At 42.9% G+C, this 16,473-nt stretch overlaps 1 protein-coding gene across 2 annotated transcripts in view; it reads right to left on the reverse strand.

The window, feature by feature from the left end:
* DHX29 (DExH-box helicase 29) overlaps positions 1-16,388 on the reverse strand; it is a 45,749-nt gene extending 29,361 nt beyond the window's left edge. Inside the window, exons 1-9 of one of the 2 annotated variants that reach the window (XM_060191034.1) lie at positions 16,125-16,388; positions 13,798-13,871; positions 12,254-12,367; positions 11,443-11,572; positions 10,446-10,591; positions 9,593-9,721; positions 8,432-8,558; positions 7,083-7,241; positions 80-245 (exon numbers count right to left, since the gene is read on the reverse strand). In XM_060191034.1, coding sequence (XP_060047017.1) covers positions 80-245; positions 7,083-7,241; positions 8,432-8,558; positions 9,593-9,721; positions 10,446-10,591; positions 11,443-11,572; positions 12,254-12,367; positions 13,798-13,871; positions 16,125-16,305 — 1,226 coding nt within the window. In that variant the 5' untranslated portion in view covers positions 16,306-16,388. The remainder of the gene's footprint in view (positions 1-79; positions 246-7,082; positions 7,242-8,431; positions 8,559-9,592; positions 9,722-10,445; positions 10,592-11,442; positions 11,573-12,253; positions 12,368-13,797; positions 13,872-16,124) is intronic. The other variant, XM_060191035.1, reaches the window with a different exon arrangement.
* Between the last annotated feature and the right edge of the window lie 85 nt (positions 16,389-16,473).

Genomic DNA, 16,473 nt, shown 5'->3' on the forward strand with positions numbered 1-16,473 from the left:
TATCAAATTAGCTTGTATGAAATAAAAAGACTTTTCATCTTACATTTTTAAGTTCGTTCAGTTAACCAAAAAAACATACCTACATTTCCAGTATCTACCTACTGCAACTTTTTCAAAGGCAGGATTTGGGCTCTTGGGCAGATTCTTCCTGACCCAATCGATCAGAAACTGTTTGGGGGATTTTCCAGTCCAGCTTCTAGCCGTGTAGTCGAAATTTCTTACATCATGTGGTTCTTTCTTTTTCTCTAAAATGATAGATAAAGATTGATTCTTTAAAAATGGTCATGCAAAACTCCTGGATGGTTTGGCTCATATGTGGAATACAGGGAACTGAAACACATGAACTCGCAAGGGGGAGAAAAAAGACTAAGCCTTCTCGAATAGTTTGTGAGAACTAGAGTGGTTAGTGTGGGTGTGGGTGGGCACAGAACTTGAAACTTTGGTGGTGGGCATGGTGTGGAACTAAATCCCTGTAATTATACAATCTTGTAAATTATTGAAGCGCTGATTAAGAAATGACCATGCAGTTTGACTAGAGGACCAGTGTTTTTCTACTTCCAGGAGCAACAGCAAAGTCACAGTCATACATGGGAAAATCTGCAGAGAAATGGGACTTTGCCCAGCAAGGGACAAAAGTTCAACACCCTGACTGCAAGACTGAGAGAAACTTTCCTCAAGGGGAAAAAAACTCCTTTGTGACAACAAACCATGATCTGAAGGGAAGGTACAGGAAGGACTCTGACCTGGTGAGCGGGGGTAACCGCACAAGATGCGGTGAAAGTAATCCGAGCTCAGGTAAATGAAGGCGACGTAAGAGCTAGGTGACAACATAAAGAGGACCAGCACACACATCACGGGGGTACCAGATCGCGAGACGACAAAGAGAGGAACATGATTCTTATTTGAAGAAGTGATAGCCAAGAGTTTTCTCAGACTAAGACAGGACCAGGAAGCTCTACAAATTTTATACAGAATAAGCCTAAACCTAAACATGATAATTAAAAATCCAAAGGACAGAGATAGAGAGTATTTTAAAAGTGACAAGAGTTAGATACCTACAAGGGGTAATCTCGTAAGCGGACTTCTCAGCAGACAGAACAGAAAGAACTGGCATAACAGAGTCAATGTTTCAAATGGCAAAGGTATTCATCCATGAATACTCAATCCAAACATGTTATTAGGTATGGCGGAGTGAGGAAGGCTCTTTAGGCAAATAAAACTTAAAGGGATTATGTAGTAAAGGGATTTCTATAAAAGAAAAATACTGAGTGATCTCATTCATATGGGGTAAAGAAAGAAACAGAGCCAGGGGACACAAAGCCAAGGGAACATGTCTTTCAACTCTGCAGGGCCAAAGTTATAGTTAGCAAAGGGGACTGGGATGAAGGAACAGGCTGCAATGGTGGAATGAGTCCAGTGGACTCTGGTGGAAGGATATTGGTACAGTGGAGGTAGATATGATGATAATTTATAAAGAACTTTTTTCTTTTCTCTCTCTCTTTTTTTTTTTTTTTTTTTTTTTTTTACTAGAGCACTACTCAGCTCTGGCTTTTGATGGGTGCAGGGGACTAAACCCAAGACTTTGGAGCCTCAGGCATGAGAGTCTTTTCCTCTTTTTATAAATGTACTTTGCTTTATTTTAGTGAGAAAAAGAGACAGACAGAGACTAGAGCAAAGTTCAGTGCTGGCTTATGGTGGGAGACTGAACCAGAGTCTTGGAGCCTCAGACTTGAAAGTGGTTTGTATAAGCATTGCTATCTTCTCTGCCTGGTGTGAAATTACATGTCTTCCTCCCTCCTTTCCTTCCTATTTTTATTTTTAAAACTTTATTATTTGATAAGAGAGAAATTGAGAGGGAGGGGTAGATAGGTATATAGAGAAAGGCAGAGAAACACCTGCAGCACTACTTCACCACTCATGAAGTTTTTCCCTTACAGCTGGGAACCAGGGCTTGAACCTGGTTCCTTGTGCATGGTAATACATGCACTTAACCACTTGCACCATCAACCGGCTCCTAAAACTGTATTTCTAAAACACTACTAGTCTTTTAAATCAAGGTCACCTTAAAGACAGAAAGAAAAAAAATTAAAAGGGGCTTCTATAGTAATATAAAGTCTTTTTCTCAGTGGTTGGCAAGAGACTTTTTAGGAGAGAAAAGGTAATTAGAGTCCCTGGTTCCCACCTGAGGAGGAGATGCTTCACAAGAGACAAAGCAGGTCTGCAGGTGTCTGTCTCTTTCTAGCCCCCCCCGCCCCAATCTCTCTGTCCTATCAACAAATAACAGAAAGGGGGAAAAAAAACCCTGGTGGCAAAAAAAAAAAAAATCAATCAATCAATAAAAAAAGAAGTGAACAGGTAAAAAGGAAATAAGAGTTGCTTAGCTATAAGTGATATAAGATATCCTCTTGAACAGAATCCCTGACAATCTGAATCTGGTGGGGACCAGGTGGTGGCACACCCCAGGTGAAGGCACGTGTCACGATGCTCAAGGACCAGCTCTCAATGGAGGGGACGGGGACACAGAACTCTGGTGGCAGGAATGGTGTGGAATTGTAACCATATTATTTCATGATTTTGGAAATCAATATTAAATCACTAATAAACAATAAAATAAAATAAAAGAGAATATTACAGGGGAAAGGGTTATCTTTTGAAAAAATAGATCAGAAGAGAAAACACAAGTAGAACCTGAACTGGAGTTAGTGTATTGCACCAAAGTAAGACTCTGGGGTGGGAGAGTATAGGCCCAAAAAGGATGACAGAGGACCTAGTAGGGGTTGAATTGCTATATGGAAAACTGGGAAGTGTTATGCATGTACAAACTACTGTATTTACTGTCGAATGTAAAACATTAATCCCCCAATAAAGAAATTAAAAATATCCATATTATGCCACTTCTCTACTTTATAGCTGACACCATGACCACCAACTTTAATTCAACGGCTTCATGTTTCATAAGAAGTCCAAATTCTTCACTGTCTAAAGCCCTCCATGTTCAATTTTCTGTCTATCTGTTGTCATCTTTCCATCATGTTCATTATGTTGTGCCACATACTGGTTGTCAAGTCAGTTCTTCAAGTGTTCTAAGTGTGCCTGGTCTGATCAACACCATAGCTAGTAGTAGTCTCATACTGCGAAATGTAAATGAACTAAAATTAACACTTTATTTTCTCCGGTGTACTAGTCACGTAACAAGAAATCCATACTCATCTGGCTAGCAGCGACCACACTAGAGTGCAGATACAGAGCATTTCTGTCATAACGTGTCCTGTCAAATAACGCTACTCTAACTTCTACCTTAAACATTAATGGATTTCCCCATTCATGTTTTAAAAATGTGTTTTTTTTTCCACTGAGTCATCACAAGGCTAACATTAATCATCTATTAAATCTCTGAAAACCTTGTCAGCAAAATTTCTTCAATCCAGGGAGCCAGGTGCACCTGGCTAAGCGCACACATCACAGTGCTCAAGGACCTGGGTTCAAGTCCCTGGCCCCCACCTGCAGGGCGAAAGCTTCAAGAGTGGTGACACAGGGCTTTAGGTCTCTCTCCGCCTCTTACCTTCTCTATCTCCCACTTCCTCTCAATTTCTGTCTCTATCCTATAGTAATAATAATAATAAAAAAGGGATTAAAACCCACTATTAGAAACCAGTTTTCTCTTTTTGATTGCACATACTACATTTTGTAATTGCATTTTTCTGTATCTTTAAATGTTGCCTTTCTTATTAGACCATATATTTTTAGAGAGCAGAGAATAGGGTACTTCGTTTTAAATAATTTACTTATTATTATGATGATGATTATGATTAGTTTACTTTTAATTTAATGATACAGAGAGTAATACACAGAGGCAGACACCAGAGCACTGCTTAATTCTGGCTTATGGTAGTATAGGGGAATGAATCTGAAACTGTGGAGGCTTAGGCATGAAAACCTTTTGCTTAACCATTATGCTGTTTCCCAGGCCCTAGTTTACTCGGTTATTAACTGTAGATATAGTAACTGATATAATCACTAACAAGATTCAATAAATATTTGTGGAAAGAATAATAAAGAACTGACAATGTAGTTTGGGTCTCAACTGACTACAGTAAAGACTACAGGGGCGGGCGGTGTGGCACCTGGTTGAGGGCACGCATCGCAGTGCTCAAGGGCCCAGGTTCAGCCCCTGGTCTCCACTTGCAGGAAGTGGTGAACAGTGCTACAGGTCTCTCCCTCCTTCTCCCCCTTTCCTCTCAATCCAAAATAAATAAATGGCCCCTACAATAGCTCAGCTGGTAGAGCAGAGAACTGTAGTTGACTCTCACCAAAATAAATAAATAATACAGATATCTTACTAGTCCTTTTTTTTTTTTTTTAGAATTTATTTTATTTATTCATGAGAAAGATAGGAGGAGAGAGAATAAGAACCAGACATCACTCTGGTACATGTGCTGCTGGGGATTGAACTCAAGACCTCATGCTTGAGAATCCAATGCTTTATCACTGCACCATCTCCCGGACCACACTAATCTTTTTTTAAGGAATAGTTTAAATTTCTTTTATTATCTTTATTTATTGGATAGAGATAGCCAGAAACCAAGAGGGTGATAGACACCTATAGCACTGCTTCACCACTCACAAAGATTTCCCCCTGCAGGTGGGGACTGGGGGCTCGAACCCAGGTCCTTGTGCGTTATAATACATGCGCTCAACCAGGTGTGCCACCACCTGGCCCCCGGTATCTTACTAATAACTGGGAGCACAAAGAAAGAAATACATCCATCTAGTGGCATGGAAGGAATAAAGAGGTACCTCTTGAGATGAGCCATGAAGCAACATATGTTTTATTTTTTAATCCTTATTTATTTTTTAGCTGGGAATTATTATTTTTTAATTTATTTATTGGATAGAGCCAGAGAGAAAGTGAAAAGGAAGGGGGGAAACAGAGAGGGAGAGAGAGAGAAAGAGAGACAGCTTCAGCACTGCTTCACCATTTTCTAGACAGGTGGGGAAGTAGGGACTTGAACCTGGCCTCTTAATGGATGCTTTAAAGAGTGATGTGGGGAGTCGGGCTGTTGCTGAGGACTTATTCTGATGCAGTCTCCGCCCCCAGGTTTTCCTATGCCCCGCTAAATCCTAGAGTGCCCCCTTTCAACCAATCCTGGCTCCGCCCCCAGGTTTTTCTATGCCTCGCTAAATCCTAGAGTGCCCCCTTTCAACCAATCCTGGCCCTACACGTCACCCCTGGTTGTCGCCCAATAAAAAGCCCCCTCACCCCTCCCCTCGCTCTCTCTGGGCTCTCTGCTCTCCCTCTCTGAGGTCTCGCTCCCTGCTCTCCCCCCGTGGTCGGCCATTGCTGGCTGGCTCCACGTGGTCTGAACCAAACCTCCCCCCCCATCCTATAATAAAGATCTGTGTACCCCTTTGCTCTGGACGTCCGCTCTCTTCTCCGCGGTGCAGCCCGACACCAGACCACCTCAACAACATCTGGCATCAATCTGGCACTGTAAACGTTAAAATCATTGTCACGAATATGCGTTAACTCTCTAAGCAATTTGAGTCTGTTTAAAATACATATTTTAGCTAAAATTGGTCTCAAGATCCTGCGGTAGAGGCTGCTACAGGAGGTCACATTAGATGACCTTTTAATAAATCATAAAGAGATTCTAAACCAATTATAATCATCGAGGTACCAACTATAACAAACCTATAACTTGTTACCAGTTCAAATTAACCACGAGAAGCAAATTGTTTGTGTTTCTTTCACAGGAAGCCCAGAAAAACCATCTGAACCCCTGCACACCCTGACGTCACTCACTAGATGGCACGACTACCGTGGCACACCCCCCGAAACCCTAGATGTCACTCAACGTGATCTGAAGAACCTGATACACGAATTCCAAGGACAGAACTTTCTTCATGCCTGGTTACCGTTCCTGCTTCTGACCTGCTTGTTACGTGTTGGCAGTTCCAGCTAGCTATCTACAAAAGAGCAACATTCCAGCGGCTGACCTCCCTCATGCAGCGTTGCATCCCCTGCCAATTCCTCCCCTAGCCATCTACTTCGGACTGAGACTTGTATCGGACTTTCTGACATACCCTATAATACATTTTACACAATTTTGAAGCAGCTTATTTCCCTTCACGCTGCTGGTTTTTCATAGAGTAATCCTGAGTAATTCATAGACTTTACAGACTGTTGCCTTGAGGACTATACAATGCCAAATAGCCCCTCTGTTTGGTGGGTCATGCCTCCTGCCGCCCCTCATTATGTACCCTTGCCCTTTTCCCCACTCAAGCAGGGAATGTTCCTTTACACAACAATCCTTCCCTTCACACCCCACTGACTTTTACTTCTCCCCTTCGTGTCCCTTCCTATTTTGTTATGTCATTAAGGCTTATGTCCAAAAGGTTTCTGCCCCATGATAGTCTTTTATAGACTTTGTATATCTTATGCAATTACTAGATAGAAAGATAGAAAAGATGTAGAGATACTGTGAAGAGATGGTTGAGCAGGCTGCGCTTAAACCTATGAGATGAGTCTCTCCAGGTAAGTCTCTCTCTCTGAAGAGGGGTTGAGCACAGGAGGACATTTAAATCTCACAAGGTTGGCAATGGGTTAAACGCAGGTGGTGACTGGCATAAGGATCTTGGTTCAAGCCCCCGGCTCTCCACCTGCAGGGGGGTTCACTCCACAAGTGGTGAAGCAGATCTGCAGGTGTCTTTCTCTCCCCGTCTTCCCCTCCTTTATCCATTTCTGTCCTATCCAACAACAACGACACTAACAATAACTACAACAATAAAACAGAAAACAAAATAATGAATATTTTTTAAAAGAGTGATGTGACTGTGTGTAGTAAATAGATGGCGGGAGGGAGGGAGAGGTGTAAAGACAGCGGAAGAAGCCAAGGACTTTCAATGCCACAATAAAGGATTTGGATTTGCTATTGGCTATTACTTGACCAAAGCAAGTTGTGGAAGCCTAACTTAACTGTGCTACATACAGTTTGTCAAATGCAACATAACTTCTCAGCTAGAGGTCCCCTGACATTTTACTAGTTATAAATTACATCGTGGAACCTCTTCCCTTCAGTTACCTTTTTCTCCTTCAGGAGCGGCTTCAGATTTTTCAAATAAATTAAAATTCAAAGCAGTTTCCTTTTCTGTGGCTGCTGGAGGCTTTTTCTTTTCATTCTGTTGATGTGAAATCTTTATAGCTGGGTTGAACACTGGATGGTCTTCCAAAATTTCCATTTCTACCAAGAAAAAAGTATGATGCTTAGCTTTATTCATTTAGTCTTCATTTATTTATTTTTAAATTAAAAATATTTTTATTTATTAGGGATGGAGACAGAGAGAAACTGAGAGGGGGATAGAAAGGGAGAGATATAGAGAGTTACCACTCATGAAGCTTTCCCCCTGCAGGTGGGGACCAGGGGCTTGAACCTGGGCCCTTGTGTACTGCAGTGTGTGCGCTTAATCAGGTGTGCCACCACCTGGTGCACATTTAGTCCTTTTTTTTTTTTTTTTTTTGCCTCCAGGGTTATCACTGGGGCTTGGTGCCTGCATTAAGAATCCACTGCTCCTGGTGGTCATGTTTTTCCATTGTTGTTATTGGATAGGACGGAAATTGAGAGAGGCGTGGAGGACAGAGAGGAGGACAGAAAGTTATACACCTGCAGACCTGCTTCACCTCTTGTGAAGCGAACTCCACACAGGAGGTGAGTTGGGGGCTCAAACTGGGATCCTTGAGCCAGTCCTTGCACTTCGCACTATGTGCGCTTAATCTGGTTCGCTACCACCCGACACTCCAGTTTTTTTAAAATTTTTACTGTGTTTGCTTCTCTCAGGGAATGATAGCACCTTCAAACAAGGGCTATATCTTTGTCAAATTTATATATTAACTGTCTACCACAGAATCTTTATTATTGAAAGTCACTGAAGTAGATGTTTTTATAATTTTGTTGGAGTTAATGGTTTACAGTACAGATGTTGATGCCTGAGGACAATTTCTCACCAGCTTGTATTAGTGTCTGCGAAATACTCAAGTCTTTTCCCCCTGTCATCCACCAGGACCCCAACGCCCACTCCAGCTTCTCCTTTTACCTCTGAGCTAGGAACATCACAGTTCTATTAACGTTGAAAAAAAAAAGTTTAGGTGCCACAAAAATGCCATGAAATTCATATTTGAGTGTCCATACAACTGTCTGAGAATATTTGCTTCTGTTTATGTCATTGATGATGCTTTTACGGTGTGATAGGAGATTCAAACAGCTGTGGCAAATGTATGGCCTTAAATACCTATGATATTTACTATGTGACTTCTTATTAAAAAAAAGTTTGCCAATCCCAAACCATTACGAAAGAGCAGAATATTAGAAAGAGGCGACCTCCATCCTAGGAAGATCTGTAGAGAGAAGACATCTAAGCATTTTGAAGTATTCACCTCTTTGAAATTTCCGTATTTTTTCTTGAGCTTCTCTTTGGCCTTGCTTGTTTTTTTCTAGTTTAAAGGTAGCTGCCTGCTCTTTGGCATCCAGGAGTTTTGCTGCGAAGTGCAAATATCTTTCATTCTGTTCCACATAAGGCGAGAAAAATAAAAAGAGCGAGATTAATTTGTCTACTGTCTACCTGCGATTATTTGATCTTATGCTTTCATTCAACTACATTTTTTGAGGTTTTAAGATATTTTATTTGTTAGGATGGAGAGAAACTAACAGGGAAGGGGGATGAAGAAAGAGAAAGGGGCTGCATGATGGCACACCAGGCTGAGTGCACATGTCACAATGTGCAAGGACCTGGGGTTCGAGCCCCCAGTCCCCACCTGCAGGGAGAAAGCTTTGTGAGTGGTGAAGCAGTGCTGCAAGTGTCTGTCTCTCTATCTTCCCCTACCCTCTTAATTTCCGGCCGTCTCTATCCAATAAGTAAATATTATTTAAAAAAAAAAGAGAGAGAAGAGAGAGAGATACACCCACAGCACTGCTTCACCACTTGTGAAACTTTTTCCCCTGCAGGTGGGGCCTGGGGGCTTGAACCCAGGTCCGTAAGCATGGTAACATGTGCACTTAACTCAGTGCGCCACCACCTGGGCCCCATTCAATCTACTTTTAGGCATGTTCCATCCAGAAGTAATATAAATATGCAGATTTCTAGATACGTAGATATTTATTGCAGTACTGGTTAAAAAAGAAAAAAAAAGTTTACTGTGTATCTCTAAAGAGAACCAGTCAGCTGGTGGGAGTAGAGGTAAAAAAAAAAAGCTAGCAGAAGAATGGTAGTTAGCCATAGATTCACATGGAGAAGCTTCTTTGACAAGTTAAATATTCTAAAGCCAACTACAGAACAAAAAATAACCAAGAGCTCATTTCTGTGTTAGCATGATGGCAGACAAGGACCTAAGTTGTGGGAGGGAGTGTTCTTGAACCGGGATTCTCGAACTGGGATTCTCACGCTAGTCCTTGAGCTTAGTGCTTCGTGCACTTAACCTGGTGCACTACCGCCTGGCCCCTATTTATCCATTTTACAGATGAGAAAACAATATTTAAGAAAAGGAAAATATCTTGTCAAGGAAGACTCAGCTAGAAGTCTAATATAAAGTTCTACTCACAGGGTCAAATTTCTCCTCTTCTTCTAAACTTTTAGAAGTCTCACTCTTATCATCTTCATCTTGCTGTTCAGCATACCGCAAAATCCATTCTTTCATATTTACCTCCAAATTCTTTTCTTCCTTTTTTGGCTATAAAGGAAAAAAAAAAAAAAAAACCAAGCTCAAGTTAGAACAGGGCATCAAAGCTATCAACTGCCAGTGGTTTTCTAATTTCTTTACACTTACAGAACAGCAAGCAGGCTGATAGCCTCAAAAATCAAAGGTTAGTGGAAGGCAAATTAATCCAACTCAACATTAAGTCTAAACCTTCATAAGCAGAGAATATGTCTGCATGAAAGGGTAAAATATAATCAAAGAGGGAGTTGGGCAGTAGTGCAGTGAGTTAAGTGCACAAGGCACTAAGCTCAAGGACTCACGTAAGAATCCCGGTTCAAGCTCCTGGCTCCCCACCTGCACTGCAGGGGAGTCACGTCACAGGCGGTGAAGTGGGTCTGCAGGTGTCTGTCTTTCTCTCCCCCTCTCTATCTCCCCCTCCTCTCTCCATTTCTCTCTGTCCTATCCAACAACAACGACATCAATAATAACTACAACAATAAAACAAGAGCAACAAAAGGGAAAAAATAAATATTTAAAAAAAATAATAAAGGATCAGTTCAGGCTACAACATTTGGGGTGGTTCATAATGTAGGAAAATAGGTCACTGGAACAGATGATGACAGGAAAAGCTGGAAAGCCAACAGGCTCTTATCCATAAGTAGAAATTGTACAGCAACCCAGTACTTATACCTTTACGAATTACTATATATGCTTCATTCTGATTTTGTATAACGTTAAGTATTAAGTTTTTCCATACCTTACTCTTAGGCTCTTCTTCCCGTTTTTTGGTTTTAAGTTGTAATGAAGGTGAAGTAGTGGCTTGTATCTGAGGAGCCTGAAATTTTGGCCGAATTTTAGGTTGTTGTTCTTCAAATTCCTGACTGAATCCATCAGGAAGTGCGTCTTAACAGAGATCAGGGTGAAAAAAATGCGCATGATACATGAAGCACACGGATATTTGAAAACAGAAACAAAGCCTCCGCCTTGGCAGAGAACGCCTCTGGGGTGAAACTGGTCACAATGTCATCAGATCGTAGCAAGTCCACCTCTGATGGGTCAGATATTTCACCCTCCTTGTGTAAGGTTCCCACATTTTTGTAAAAGAGTCTTAATGAAACCCATTTCTCAAACACCTGTTGCAGCACTTGGTAGTAGCCTCCACCATCCACGCCAGCACCTTGCAACCAGGTTCTTGTCAGGGTTTACAACTCAGATGTTTGGCTTAACCAGATATTTATTCAAAATCAGACGACCCCTGATTCATCCTTCCTTCCTTTCTACTAGAGGGTTTCTCAGCTCTGGTTTATGGAGGTGCTGGGGATTGAACCTGGGATCTCGGAGCCTCTGGCATGAAAGTCTTATATAAATAATCACTATGCTATCTCCCTAGAGTGACTGTAATTTCTGTATCCAAACAAAGAGACACAGTCCAATAGATTACACATCTATATTTGAGAATCTGCTATATTTAGTATGGTATTAAGTGACTATCAACAATTGAAAGCAGCACACAAAGAAAGTTCTGCCCCCCCCCGCCCCCACACTACAACCTCTGAGAACATACAGACAAAAATCAAAACGGGCAAGAGCATCTTAAAAAGAATCAGCAGTAAAAAATGCTTTATACCAAAAAAATAAATAAATAAAATAAAAACAAACAAACAAACAAAAAAAACCACCTGAGTTTGATACAAATACCACAGAATGAGATTTCCAAAGGCTTGAGAAACCGATTTTCTGACAATACTGCTCACCATCTGAAAGATTTAAACAGAGCCAATCCAAGGCAGAATGAAGATCACCTCCCTGTAAGAGTGTGTTGGTCATGGCGTCTTCAATGTCCTTAGTCTTGAACGAAAATGCTTGTAAAGCCATATATAAATCCTATGAAAGGAATGGGAACTGTAAGTCTTCATTACGATTATTTTCTCCCACTCACGTTAAACCCAAAACTTTGACAGGTGTTATAACTTACACTGCTTGTGAAACATCCCCCCTGCAGGTGGGGTGTGAGGGCTTGAGGCAAGGTCATACTGCATGGCAATGTGTGCACTCTACCATGTGCGCCACCAGCCCCCTCCTCCCGGTTATAAGTTATGTGCGCTTGCTATATGGAGAATTTAGAAACCTACGCATAAATTTATTTATTTTTATTTTTTACCAGAGCACGCCTCAGCTCTGGGTTAAGGTGGTGACTGTCTGAACCTGGGACACTGGAGCTTCAGGCATGAGAGTCTCTTTGCATAACCATTACGCTACCTACCCCCCACCCCATGACTGGGCTTAACTCCAAGGGAAAACATGTCTTTTTCTGTTGTTACTGTATTAGGAAAAAAAAAAAAAAAAAGCAAGAATAATGCCTAGTAGAAATTCCAGCATACCTTTAGTAATACAATTAATTTTTCCCAACATATGTATAACCTGTATGTGACATAATTTCACTATTCTTGCACATGGAAATGATCCACATGAAATATCAATGCAACTTAAACCTCATGATATACATGAAGCTATTCTTAAAAAGTCTCATTAAAAATAAAACTTTTTAAAATGTTGGCAAAATACCTGTAATTTTTTGGCAGTCAGTCTTCCAGAAATCACCCCTTTATCATTATTCTGTTTTTTATGCTCATTGATCACGCCAATAATTCTTTGTTCCAGTTTGTTATTAATTATCACCTGTTAAGGCCAACAAAGGCACACCAATTAGAAGCTAACACACTAAATACGTTCAGTAATAATTAGAAAAACCCATATAGTTTTCTATTTATCTACCAAGTGAGCCTCAAGTTTCTGTAAAAATCATATGTAGCAATTATGTTTTGGACGATCATATTCCCGGAGCATATTCCTATTTAAGAGAAAAAAAAAAAAAAGTAATAATGTATGGCAAGAAAAAAAAACCCTTTATAGGGGGTTGGGCGGCAGTGCAGCGGGTTAAGCGCACGTGGTACAAAGTGCAAGGACCCGGTAGGAATCCAGGTTTGAGACCCCAGGCTCCCCACCTGCAGGGGGGTCGCTTCACAAGTGGTGAAGCAGGTCTGCAGGTATCTATCTTTCACTCCCCTTCTCTGTCTTCCCCTCCTCTCTTGATTTCTCCCTGACCTAGCCAACAATAACAATAAACAACAAGAACAACAAAAAGGGGGGAAGATGGCCTTTAGGAGCAATGGATTAATAGTGCAGGAACCAAGTCCCAGCAAAAAAAAAAAAAAAGTTACTTGGCGAATTGTGAAGGACTTCATAGAAGTCGTAGACAACAATTGGAGAAGAAGTAGGGTATACTATGCAGAGAGCACACAGACCAAGTCTGGAGTCATATAACACGGAGGATTTGAGGGGAAATAATGAGACGTGAGTGCAATGGAGACGAGTTCATGGAGAAGAAGCAAGAAAGGCACACTAAGTCAGGTCTGAAAGGATGGACATGCTGTGCCCACAGACGTTCAGATCTCATCGAGACACTCCCTGATTTCTTGCAGGCTCAGCTTATGTGCTTGTTTTAATTCTGTTTAATACAAATTAGCTATTAGTGTGCAATTTGTAAGAAAAAAAATGAAATATCAATTCATTTTCTTCAACTTAAGGACATATTTACTTAAAAACAAGAGTGTTTTATTTACGTATTTATTTTTAGTATTTATTTCCTTTTTGTTGCCCTTGTTTTTATTCTTGTAGTCATTGTTGGATAGGACAGAGAGAAATGGAGGGAAGAGGGGAAGACAGAGAGGGGAAGAGAAAGACAGACACCTGCAGACCTGCTTCACTGCCTGTGAAGTGACTCCCCTGCAGGTGGGGAGCCGGGGGCTTGGACTGGGATCCTTACACAGGTCCTGGCGATTTGCGTCACATGCGCTTAACCCGCTGTGCTATGTTCCGACACCCGAGTATTTTTTTTTTTTTTTTTTTTAATGAGTGAAGAGACAGTCACACAAAGGCATCCCTCTGCCATGTGCGATGTCTGTTTTTTTTCTTTCTTGGTATGTGGAGGTGTGAGCCAATCCTTGGCCTCATTTAAGCAAGCATGTGCTCTATGGTCGAGACAACCACTTCCCCAGAACTCCCCAAACAGTGTACTTTCCGAGATGACTTTAAACTTTGGTACTTACTTTCAAAATGGATTTATCCAGACTTGCAGGGCCACCAGAATCATTTGCAGAGTTAAAACTATAAATTTTTGGACCTGCATACAATAAGCAAATAAATAAGGCAATTTAGCAAGTCACCCACCATGTGGTTATATTTTTGCTGTAAATACTGCTAAATATCAAATAAACGGTTTTTATTTTATCTTTATAGTAAACTGCTTCACTGATGGTGGAGCTTTTCCCCTGCAGGTAGGAACCGGGTTGCTTGAACCTGGGTCCTTAGGCATGGTAATACATGCACTTAACCCGCTGCGCCACCACTTGGCCCCAAGCTATTTTCTTTAAAGAATATTATATTTTATTTTAATAACAGTGATATAGAAAGTTACAAAGGGAGACTTCCAGAGGCGGGGCTATGAGCAGCAGCAGCTGTGTTCCTCTCCTCTCCTCTCCTCTCCTCTCCTCTCCTCTCCCTGGTCACCTAGGAATACCAAAGGAGACCACCTGGGACTGCAGCAAGACAGGACTGGAACGACTTCGGGAACCCACCAAACCACTGGTGAGTGCAAATATGTGTGGCTCGTGGACAGAGAGGAGCCTAGGGAGAGATTAAGTGGCTGGTAACATTTCGGCAGTTTACCAGTTAAGACACCACCTTCAGTCTGTTTTACCAACAAAAAGACTGCTGAGAGGAGGAGAGGACTCCCCTAAGGCTCACCAAATGCAACTGTGAGTTTCCATTGCTACTGCCCTCAGAGGCTGGAGCAGCAGGGGGGAGGTCCTGTGTTGACACCAGGGGACAGAGAACTAACCAGGAAACTCAGGAGAAGAGCTACACCTCTGTGCTGTGTGGTGGGGAGCCTTTCCATGTTTTTCTCCTGATGAGAACATAGTGAATAGTTGCCTCAGAACCTACAGACTATAAACGGGACTTGTTTAGAAAGTTACAAAGGGGGGACCAGGCGGTGGTGCACCTGGTTAAGCACTCATATTATAGCGCACAAGGACCTGGGTTCAAGACCCTGGTCCCCACCTGCAGGGGGAAAGCTTCACAAGTGGTGAAGGAGGGCTGCAGGTGTCACTCCCCCCCCCATTTCTCTGTCTCAATCCAAAAAAAAAAAAGTTACAAAGAGAAGAGAAAGAGATCAGAGCACTGCACATTTCAAGTGTCTTCCTTAGCTTTTCTTTGCAGCACTTAATTTATTTATATAATAATGTCTGCTTGGCTATGTAGTGCCTGTCTCCACTACCAGACTCACATGCTCTAGAAGCGATATGCCAGGAGCTGGGCGGTAGCGCAGCGGGTTAAGCGCACATGGCGCAAAGCTCAAGGACCAGTGTACGGATCCTGGTTCGAGCCCCCGGCTCCCCACCTGCAGGGGAGTCGCTTCACAGGCGGTGAAGCCAGTCGGCAGGTGTCTATCTTTCTCTCCCCCTCTCTGTCTTCCCCTCCTCTCTCCATTTCTCTCTGTCCTATCTAACAACAACAGCTATGACAACAATAACAACTACAACAAGCACAACAAGGGCAATAAAATGGGAAAAATGGTCTCCAGGAGCAGTGGATTCATAGTGCAGATAACCCTGGAGGCAAAAAAAAAGAAGTGATATGCGGATCGCTATCTTCCATACTATCACATCAGATGCGCAGTAGGTGTTCAATATGTTGCATTTGCTGGATGAACGTTTCAGTAGCGACTACAAGCAAATAAGCTGAGTACAACAAATACAACGTAGCCATTCAGAAAGAAAAAGACAGAGAAAGACAGAAGGGAGGGAGGGAGGCAGGAAGGAAGGACATCTGTAATAGCACTTGTGAATCTGCAGTAGGAACCGGCAGTCTGGGAGTTAGGAAGCCAAACTGCAGCGCCGCAAACACGCAGGGTGGCAGCCGGGATGGCGACGACTCCCATTAAGTTATGCAAACACTGCATCACCGCGCACACGCTAAGCGCGAGCAGACAATGGTTTCTGTAAGTGAGGAAATGCATACACTGTTCTCTGCATTTAGCCCTGCCACTTAAAGATATTGATCCCAGCCAAGACAGGTGTTTTTTTTGTTTTGTTTTGTTTTTAAACCAGAGCTCTGCTCAGCTCTGGCTGATGGTGCGGTGGGGGCACTGAACCTGGGACTTCGGAGCCTCAGGCATGCCAGTCTCTTTGCATAACCATGATGCTATCTTGCAATCATTTTTTTCCCCCCCAAAATGGAAAACGTCAGGCTGCAACGATACCTCGGTGAACCTAAAACCAGGCTACCTGATGGGAAGCGAGCAGCCGCGGGCGTGGCGGCTCACCCTCCGAGGCCCCGGGGGACTGGCCCGGCGCTGCAGCCCGGGCTCTCCTACCTTGCTTGGCTCGCGGCTCGCGGCTGCCGCTGGCGGCGGGGGCGGCCGGCCTGGCCGCGGGCTTCTTGCTCGCCGCCTCCACGGCAGCCCCGGCCTCGGCGGCTTTGGCTCTGGCACTAGACACGGCGGCCCGGACTGCCGCAGCCGCGGGCGCTTTGTGCTTCTTGTTCTTGCCACCCATGTCTCGGCGGTGCAGACGATCGCTCCCGGCCCGGGGCCCCGGACACCAAGCCGCTCCAGCTGCCCGAGCGCTTCACGTTCGCCGGTGTCCGTGCTGCCCCCTAGCGCCGCACATCCGGGTTTCTCGGGCCTGGGCGGCTGCTGCTCCGCTATTGGTCCGGTTCACCAA

The sequence above is a fragment of the Erinaceus europaeus genome, chromosome 5 (assembly GCF_950295315.1).
Source record: "Erinaceus europaeus chromosome 5, mEriEur2.1, whole genome shotgun sequence".
Lineage (NCBI taxonomy): Eukaryota > Metazoa > Chordata > Mammalia > Eulipotyphla > Erinaceidae > Erinaceus > Erinaceus europaeus.